Genomic DNA, 10,483 nt, shown 5'->3' on the forward strand with positions numbered 1-10,483 from the left:
TCCATTTATGAGTGAAAGCAATAGTCCCTGACCAATGCTAGCTGTCAGTATTCAATCATCAAAACAAATCAAGTGTTAGTTCTACCACATAAAACTTAGACTCTGTTTCAGTATCATTAAAATGAGGATTCTGAACCAAGGCATTTTTAAGAGTTAGTTTTAGCTGAAACCCCTTATCTATAATTCTATATCTGAAGTTAATATTTCTTTTTTTTTAATTAAAAAAAATTTTTTAATGTTTTACTTAGCTTTGAGAGAGAGAGACAGAGTACAAGCAGGGGAGGGGCAGAGAGAGAGGGAGACATAGAATCTCAGGCAGGCTCCAGGCTCTGAGCTATCAGCACAGAGCCCGATGTGGGGCTTGAACTCGTGAACCACAAGATCATGACCTGAGCCAAAATTGGATGCTTAACCGACTGAGCCACCCAGGTGCCCCTGAAGTTGTTAATATTTCAAATTCTCCAGTAGAAGCTGTTGATTCAGGAGAATGTTATCTATAGAATGCATAATATTGCCTTAACACAATTTTCCCAAGTATTTCTTTTTGTAACAGGCTATCAAATCTGGTATTAAATTGGTACATTTTTTATGCATTTTAAGTTCTTCACTTACGTTTTAGATTAATATTTTCTTACAACACACCTAAGAAATAAAGTATTCCCCTATGGGTTTGCTTGAGAATTAAGTGGTATGATACATGCAAAACAGTGCCTGAGACCTATAAATTAAATTAATTACATAGAAACATACTATAGTGTTTAACAAAATAATGAAATAAAAATAAGATTGCTTGTTTTATAAATTATATTCCTCCAAATATCGAAATTACCTAAAGTATTTTTTTAATTTTTTTTAATGTTTATTTTTGAGACAGAGAGAGACAAAGCATGAGCAGGGGAGGGTCAGAGAGAGAGGGAGACACAGAATCTGAAACAGGCTCCAGGCTCTGAGCTGTCAGCACAGAGCCCGACACGGGGCTCGAACTCACGGACCGTGAGATCATGACCTGAGCCGAAGTCGGATACTTAACTGACTGAGCCACCCAGGCTCCCCAAGTTTTTTTTCATGTTGATTTATTTTGACACACAGAGAGAGAGAGAGAGAGAGAGAGTATAAGCAGGGGAGGGGCAGGGGGGGGGGAGAAGAGAGAGAATCTTAAGCAAGTTCCATGCTCAGTGCAGAGCCTGATGCTGGCCTCGATCTCACAACCATGGAATCAAGACCTGAGTCGAAATCAAGAGTCAGATGATCAAGCGACTGAGCCACCCAGGTGCCCCAAAATTACCTAAAGGTTTAATGAAAACTTTCTGAGGTGGAATAATAGAACTTCAAGGAGCTAATAGTTTACCTACTAGATCTCTACCTAATGCTTTATTCTCCTATTCAAAAGTACGACATCTAGATGAACCTTGGTATATCTTTCATTCATTGTTCTAAATAGGAAGATAGCCTTTCTGAGTAATTTTGTCCAGATTCTTTGATTAATGTGTTTCTCATCGTAATTAACTCATGGATTCTCCAGGGTATAAACTATTCTATAAAGAAACTCTTCTAGGGATGACTGATCACTTAATAACATTTAATAATGAATTATTCAAATTATATGTAATACATCTCACAAAAAACAAGATTGACAAAAATTCACTGAAATAGGTAAAATTAGGTTTTTTTTAAGCCAAAGTACCAAACTGAGTAAACTGCCTGGACTCAGAGACCTACTTATTTGAGAAGAAGGCAAAAGACTTAGTTCTATTGAGTATTTGAGTAGCTCGTGATTTTTCTTTATTTTCTAGAGCAATTTTTCAGTGAGGGGTGCCTGGGTCGCTCAGTCAGTTGAGTGTCAGACTCTGATTTCTGCTCGGGTCATGATCCCGGGGTTGTGAGACTGAGCCCCGTGTCAGGCTCTGCACAGTGTAGAAATTCTCTCTCTCCCTCTGCCCTTCTCCCCCACTCGTGCCTGCTCTCTCTCTCTAAAATTAAACAAACAAACAAACAAGCCAAAAAAAAAAAAAACCCAACAACAACAGCAAAAAACACATTTTCAGTGAGGTACAGAATTTATGCAGCCAAAACTTAAAGGAACTTTAGTGTTAATGATTATGAAACAATAAAAATTTGAGCAAATCTATTGTCTCGTAAACTTACATAAAATAGTAAAGGCATATAAATCTCACGAAGTAAGAAGATACTGAAATTTTTCTAAAACATTATGATTTAATCCAATTATTAAATCACTGCTAGAAAATAACATCATAATCGAGATCTTAGGAGCAAGAACCTCTAAACCTCAGTTTGTAGCCCCACTCCCCCCATGTCTTATTTCTAGTGTTTTAGACGGTGTAATCCTTTGGAATAATTTTTAGGTTCTTTTGACTTTGGGTCTCTTGTGACTAAGTGTTTTCTTTCCTATTCTTATGGTTACTTCCCACATTAAGTCATTATTATTATCGGGTATCTGGTTCATGGCAGGAATGTTCAGACCTGTTTCAACTATCTTCCCTTCTCTGGGCCTTGGTCTGTCTCATTTATCATGGTTAGCTCTGTATTCTATCCTTCCTATTAGGTCACTTTGTTCAAGGCTCTCTCTGCCCACAGTAGAGAGATTGAACTTTTTAGAGATGCCCTCATAATCCTTCATCATCTGACCTCAATCTGCTCTAGGCAAAGTGGCCAACGGCTCCCTTATTGCAGGCTTAGAGGACATTTTCTTACCTTCATTGAAGTCTTATAGCATGTAAACTCCACCAGGGCTAACATTTTGTTTTCTTCACTCTTGCCTATAAATTTAGCCCTGCTTGGTATCTAGTGGGTGTTTTATATGTTAAATAAATGAATAGATAAATGTCTCTGGGGCAAGTAGCTGGTAATCACTTGCATCTAAAATTGTTACTTAGAATCAGTGCTAGTATATTTTTTGTCTGATCAGACCTCCCAAATTAGTCCTTTTTTGTTTCTTTGTTTACTTCTGCCACCTGTTAAGTTGTGATTTTCCTGGAAATCTATTCTCAACTCACTTCTAAACACACTCTTGCTTTTAGTGTAAGTGCTTTCCATGATGGCTACAAGTCTCCTGTACTATAAAGATTCCTAATTCTGCTCCTCTTTAAGCTCCATATTTATTTAACTCTGATTCCAAATGAGTATCTCAGGAGCACTCAAGTTCAGCATCTTCCACAATCTTACATTTCTTCTTGGTTTGGATGAATGATGCTAATATCTACCCTTGCCTGCCCATGCCAGAATCCCGGGAGTCATTGTAAATTCCTCCTTTCCTCAGTGTAGCAACATATGGTGTATGGTGTTTTTACTGGTTGACTTTTAGAGGACAGAGGTGGGGAGGAATTATGTGTCCTTTGTTTTTTATTTTATTTCATTTTTTGTCTTGAAGGACTCTAAAATTTTCCCCTCACTCTTCCCTCTTTTCTTTTTCATTGTGTGGTTTCCAAAAAGCACCTCTCTTTCTGTCATTTCTCTTTTTAACACCTTTATTGAGATAATTCACATACCATAGGATTCACCCATTAAAGGGTACAATAAATGGTTTTGTTATAGTCACAGAGTTGTGTGACCATTGCCACCATCTAATATGAGAACACTCTGGCCTTCAAAAAGAAACCCATGGCCATTAGTGTTCCCTCCCGTTCCCTCCCACCCCACCCACCAGCAGTAGGCAATCACTTATCTGCTTGTTCTCACCATAGTTTCCCTACCCCTCTTCTGGACACTTCCTGTAAATAGAATCTTACAAGATGAGATCTTTTGACTGCACACTTTACCCTCTTCTTCCTAAGGGAAGGATTACTTTCCAAGGCTGTCTTTTCACATTCTTTTTTTTTTCTTTCTTTCTTTTTTTTTTTTTTAATATTTATTTATTATTGAGAGACAGAGAGACACTGAGCATGAGCAGCGAAGGGCCAGAGAGAGGGGGAGACACAGAATGCGAAGCAGGCTCCAGGCTCTGAGCTGTCAGCACAGAGCCTAATGCGGGGCTCGAACTCACAAACTGCGAGATCATGACCTGAGCTGAAGTCGGACCCTCAACTGACAGAGCCACCCAGGCACCCCTGCCTTTTCACATTCTTGCATGCACTTGTAAATCCCTTTACTATAGTCGGGTGTGCTTATGAAACAGAATACCTTTTCATTATTTTTACACTTTTTCTGGAACCGTCCTTTTTCTCCATGAAGACTTGAGATAGAAGCATGGGAGAGAAGGTATTGATATCTGTTTTATCAGTTTACTTTCTTGGTAATTGAAGTTTGGATGTTCTTCGTCTTCTAATTATGCTGAAGGCATGGGGTTTGTATCATTTTATTTGTGCATCTTGTTTTCTATTGTTTTTTTGGAAGAAATTCTGGGACATTCTGATTTACACAGCTATCATTGCCTTGGCAGCCCAGAATTCCTATAACTTCTTTTTTAGGTTCCCAATGTTTGGGGGCACTGACAGTTACAAGTGAATTTTGAATTTTACTATATAGCCAATGAGTCTGATTTTATTTTCTGACTGTATTTATTATTTATTTGCTGTTTCCAGATAGAGCCTAATTTTCTAAAATCTCTGTCGCAAGAGATTGAATTTTAAGGCTATGAGTCAATATTATTTTTATGAGACATTTTGGGAGAACAATACTTGGTCCAGCAGAGCTGTTCTAAATCATCTTCTCATTTAGAGTCCTCTTCCTATTACAAAGAATTTATTGTTTAGATTTGATTTAAGCGACTGTTTTGGAGGCTTTTGATCTAAGCATTTGTGGAGGTAATTGTGAAAGTAGAACAAAACATACATAGTCTTGACACAGGAGATAAATGTGAACATAAGGTAGAAGGACGCCAATTGCTTCTATATCTTAAGATTAAGGAACAACGAGTAGTCTTATGTATTTATCAGCATTGGTTTGTTTTGCTATTTCTGCATTATATATTTTCTATATATTATCATAGATTGCAACAATAACCTGAAAAGAACCTTGATAACCATAAAATCTAACTTCTTCATTTAAAACATAATACAATGAGGGGCGCCTGGGTGGCTCAGTCGGTTAAGCGTCTGACTTCGGCTCAGGTCATGATCTCACGGTTCATGATTTCGAGCCCCACACTGGGCTCTGTGCTGACAGCTCGGAGCCTAGAGCTTGCTTCAGATTCTGTGTCTCCCTCTCGCTCTGGCCCTCTCCTGCTCACGCTCTGTCTCTCAAAAATAAATAAATAAATGTCAAAAAATAAAAAATAAAGAAAACATAATAAAATGAGTCCAAACACATTTCCTAAAAATCATACAATATGCTAAAGATAAAGCTGAGTTGGGAATCTTGAATCAGTTAGCTTTTGCTGTATAACAATCTACCCCAAAACATAGTGTGGTAGGGTCCCCTCCCTAAAGAGGAAAAAAGAGAGAGAGAGAGAGAAAAGGAGAAACCCAGAACAAAACAACCCACAAAACTTCAAGATAACCTGGCTATGCACCTATGTGACAACATCCCTCATGACCTCGTAAACTGAGACCACTTAATCAGGCTACATGTTTGTGTGTGTTACCATATATGGGAGACAAAGAAATAGAAAATGCATTAAAAAAGCTATGCCACGTGACGTTCAGTGCTCAGTTCTTTCGGGTACGAACCCAAATGAGCGGTGCCCACAGGAATAAAGTTGCTTTCTGGAAATTAAAAGGCCTCGGTGTCACGACTCTCTGTGCGAGAATCCTGCTACAATAGCAGCTTAAAAATACCATCTATTCAGCTCACAATTCTGTGGGTTAGTAGTTTGGATGGGGATCAGTCAGCTAGATAGATTTTCTGCTGGTGTTCTCTCATGTGTCACACTTAGTTGTTAGGCTGACTAACACCTGAATGATCTAGGAAGACCCCATTCGTGTGTTTGGAGGTAGCCGTGTCTTGGCCAGAGCAATGGGGTAACTGGCCCAATGTGTCTCTCATCATCCAGTAGGCAAGCCTGGGTTTGTCGGGCGCTGGCAATTACAGGGCTTCTGACAACAGCTGGGGTGGAAGCTGAAAGGCCTCTTGGAGTTTAGGCTGCATTTTGCACAACTTGATCTCCATTGCATCCCATTGGTAAAAGCAGGCTGTGAAGCCAGCCCAGCTTCAAGGGCAGGGAAGTAGATTCTACCTCTCAAAGGGAGGAACTTCAAAGCATTTGCAGCCTCTCTGTTTATTTGTTTGTTTTGTTTTTTCACAATCTCAAAACCTCACTGAGCTAATTTCTAGTCCATGGCCCTCTCAGTACAGAATCCCTAGATAAACAATGAGATAAGATACCTCTTTACTTCACGGTAACTGATTTTTGTTCATGAAACAGTAACTAATGTTTGTTGATGAAACCAAAAAGTAATACTTGAGATGGATCTTGAAGAACAGGTTTTTCAGACAGAAATTTAAAAGTTGTGTCCAGATATAAGGAAAAATACGTGGAAAAGCACAGAGCTTGAGAGAAAAAGACAGGCTCTGGGATAGTGAGAAAATCAGCATGACTTGTGGGTTAGATCCTGGGGAAATGTGGTGGGGTCTTCCAAGGCTGGTGATAAGACGTGGGAAGTCTTCTGATGTGCAGAATGTCTTTACATTCAAAGCAGGGGCTCTGCTCCCCAGCTTTCTTCAAAAAGGGGTTTTTAGTTCACAAGAAAAAGCATTAAGATAGAATTTCCATTTGGGGAAAACCAACTCCCCTACCCCCTGAACAGGAAATCTGAACAAATACAAGTTCTGTGAATGGAAGGATACTGGTGTATAGCAGAGATTCTATGGATCCAGGGGACAAAACTGTCATTATCACAGTGAGGGCATGACAGCCGCATGGACTGGAAATGATGGTCCAAGAAAGAGCACAGTAGTCTGCATGGGTCATGTCATCAATGAGTCAGAGATACAGGTTACAATCCAGGAGTTCAGGAAATAGAACATAAATCAGTCAGCCCACCAGATGGCTCTAGCTCAGCACTTCCTGTTACAAAATGACCACAGGAAGTGCGATGTCATGAAGCCTGCAGGTGGGAGACATCGCTGGGGTTGATGAAAGCAGAGGCAGGAAAAGGCAAAGTCAATTTGACTACAAAATCCTTTATCAATATCTGGAACGTTATTACTGCCGTAGCGCAAGAGGAAATAATCTTAGGACTATATTTGCAACCTTATAAACATTTATGAACTGAAGAATCACCTTTAAAAAAACAAAAAGACTATTCTCATTTATTACAGGTGATAAAAGAGCATCAGCAAGGTGTAATGCTACAGCTAAAAATGTTGCTTTAGATCCTTTTGCTTTAAAAAATAGAAGCATATCAGCTGACATTCATATATGGACCTAGCGCAGTCTTTTATTTCCCTAATTCAAAATCGCTTTCAATTAATCATGTACTCCATAGTTACTGTTGGTGCTCTGTCCTGTGGTTTTGGTTGAACACCCATTTGCAAATGAAATTACCTATTTGATTTTGTTTGTTTGTTTCAGAGGATGTTATCATGTCCTTCTCAGTGTCCATTACAATTGTGCTCGTAATTGGAGGGTTTATTTGGGCTCTGTGTGTCTGTTTGTCTCGAAGAAGAGCCAGTGCCCCCATCTCGCAGTGGAGTTCAAGCCGGCGGTCTAGGTCTTACAACCATGGCCTCAACAGAACTGGATTTTACCGCCACAGTGGCTGCGAACGGCGAAGCAACCTCAGCCTGGCCAGCCTCACTTTCCAGCGACAAGCTTCCCTGGAGCAGGCAAATTCCTTTCCAAGAAAATCAAGCTTCAGGGCTTCAACTTTCCATCCCTTCCTGCAAAGTCCACCACTTCCGGTGGAAACTGACAGTCAGCTGGTGACTCTCCCTTCCTCCAGCTCGGTTCACACCGTCAGCACTTCGCACAGTCTGAGCCGCCCGGATTTCCACTGGTCCAACAACAGTCTTCGAGTGGGCTTTTCCACACCGCCCCCACCTGCCTATGACTCAATTATAAAAGCATTCCCAGATTCCTGAAGAGGGTGCTTTTGTTTTTAATTTGTTTCTTCCCTTTCTTGGCTTTTCCCGAAAGAAAATTACAGACAGGCTAAACGGAATTTTGAGGGCATGGCCCAAACAGCTGATGAGTTTCCACGTTGAATTATGTTCATGCACTATAATTCAAGGCAGGAAATGTAAAACACATTTTCTTTGAATACACTTTTTCCTTTTGTCTCACAGAATAGTAATGTTTTCCAAAAAGGTATATATTTATGTTTGTTGTTTTTTTTTTTTTAACTCAACCTGAAGGTTATTAAAGACAGTGGTTCTTATCTGAGACTCGGCTGTGATACAGTATATAAATATTTTAGACTAAAATTAAAACTTTAGATATTTGTGGTTTACAATCCTCATTCACTGTCCAATGTGACTATAAAGGGGGAAAAAATCACTATGTCACTTTAAAAAAAAAATCTATCCTAAAGAATTTTAATTTTACCTTCCTCGGAATGACATGAATCATTTTATAGTCTTGGATTTTTAATGGATTATATGAGCACAAAAGTGACAGAACAGAGATTTTAAAGTTCCTTGATGGCACTCATTTATGACAAGTGTGGGAACCAAGCAAAGGAAGAGAAACTCTGTGGGAGTTATAGGACACTTCAATTTTGACACTTATTTTCCCCCCACCCCAGCCTCTTTTGGTGCCTTCCCCAAGAATAGTTACCTACATCATTGAGGCAAAATCCTTGGGTTTACTAAGATCATCTAACTCTCCTTCACTGTTATAGTTATGTTGTTAGACAAGCAATACCAGCAAACCCAATTCTTTGACCTAAAAAACAAACTTTAATAACACCAAGCTTACATTTTTCCTTGGATATATTTTATTTCTTAGATATAAAGTTAGCCATTGGGGAAAGCACTTTATCTAGGGACCATCTCTTGTGAGTTCACAGACAAATGGGGGTCAGTAGGGAGGAAGTCTATCATTGCGACAACCATGAAGATTGCTCCTTCCTGGATCGACTCATCAGATATCATCCCTTGTTTGCTTTTCTACGAATTTCAACCTCACATTCTATGAAGAGTCTTTGTACAATGATTAAACCATGCCATATGGTCTTTGGTGCAAACACTTATTTAAGGAGTCCACTTCCACAGAGGGCCACCCTCTTGAAACAAGGTACATTCCCAAATATGGGCACCAGAGAGCTTCAGTGGCCAGATGCTTACGGCTGTCCCTCTTCATGTAAGGACACAAGTTCACTGGAGTATTATTCAAAAGGCCTATAGTTCATTTCTGATATAGTGACTATTTAGCTTATGTTGCTGTTTGTTTGTTTCTCTGAACACTGGGATTTTTCATGAAGAAAAATGTACTCTTATTTTAGCTTCTGCAGTGCAGTGCTCACAGCTAATAGTGTCTGAGTATGTTTCGAGAACATCATAATTTTTACATAGTAAGAGATTCTGTACGGCATTCTGTTTTTTATTTTTGTTTAGCATTTATTTTCCATTGTTCCTCAAGGACAGTTATTCTTAATGAGGTCTATAGATTGATGCTGTCTAATGTAATATACCAACAAGAAAGAAGAAAGAAAGAAAGAAAGAAAGAAAGAAAGAGAAAGAAAGAAAAAGAAAGGCAAGGAAAGGAGGGAGGCAAAAAAGCAGTTAGGAAGAAGGGAAGAGAAGAGGAAGAAAGGTATTAAGAAAAAATTCTCACAGGATAACCAATTTGTTATAAGTTGGTTTTTAACAAATCTGGCAATTGTCATGTAGCCAGTTAAGATTTCAGGAGAGCATTAACTTAGTAACAAAGCTATCGTTTACTTCCAGGTCATCCTTAATGTTTCACATGAGAAGTAAACAAAGTGTATGGCTTTTATCTAGAATTTATACTGGGATAAAAATCGCTTTATAGCTTTCAAATTAGGAAAATGGGAGCAGAAATCCTGCGGTGAATTTAACCATCTGGCAGAATTGTTGCCTCCTCTTTCCTCAATTATGAAACAATCAAAATGAGTATCTTATAAATATTGTGCAATTTATGAAATGTGAAATTTAAGCAAAAACTAGAGACTTTTTAAGTTGTATCTGTTTAATTTGAAATGTTTAGTTGATTATGCAATAAAATTAAACTGATGTCAATTTCGGTTCACAGTTTGTTTATTGAGTGACCTGTGACTATCTCACATTTACTTTGGTATTTTAATTCAGTCTAGGCCATTCTTTATCTATTCTTGAGAAACAAACTTTATTTTATATAGAAATGGGTAACAAAGGTTACATCATAAAAAATGGAACGAGGTGTTTTAATTAATAACGCAGATGTAAAATGAGTACTTTTTAAAAAAATTAATTAAAAAAAATTTTTAAATGTTTTATTTATTTTTGAGACAGAGAGAGACAGAGCATGAGCAGGGGAGGGCAGAGAGAGAGGGAGACACAGATTCCGAAGCAGGGTCCAGGCTCTGAGCTGTCAGCACAGAGCCCGACACAGGGCTCAAACCCACAAACCACGAGATCATGACCTGAG

The 10,483-nt window shown here is 38.8% G+C and overlaps 1 protein-coding gene across 2 annotated transcripts in view; it reads left to right on the plus strand.

The window, feature by feature from the left end:
- The window catches only part of MYCT1 (MYC target 1), an 81,752-nt gene extending 72,164 nt beyond the window's left edge, over nucleotides 1–9,588 (plus strand). For both annotated transcript variants that reach the window (XM_049653103.1, XM_049653102.1), the window contains one exon: nucleotides 7,469–9,588. In XM_049653103.1, the coding sequence (XP_049509060.1) occupies nucleotides 7,469–7,977 (509 nt within the window). In that variant the 3' untranslated portion in view covers nucleotides 7,978–9,588. The remainder of the gene's footprint in view (nucleotides 1–7,468) is intronic.
- Nucleotides 9,589–10,483: the final 895 nt, after the last annotated feature.

The sequence above is a fragment of the Panthera uncia genome (assembly GCF_023721935.1).
Source record: "Panthera uncia isolate 11264 chromosome B2 unlocalized genomic scaffold, Puncia_PCG_1.0 HiC_scaffold_24, whole genome shotgun sequence".
NCBI classification, from domain to species: Eukaryota; Metazoa; Chordata; class Mammalia; order Carnivora; family Felidae; genus Panthera; species Panthera uncia.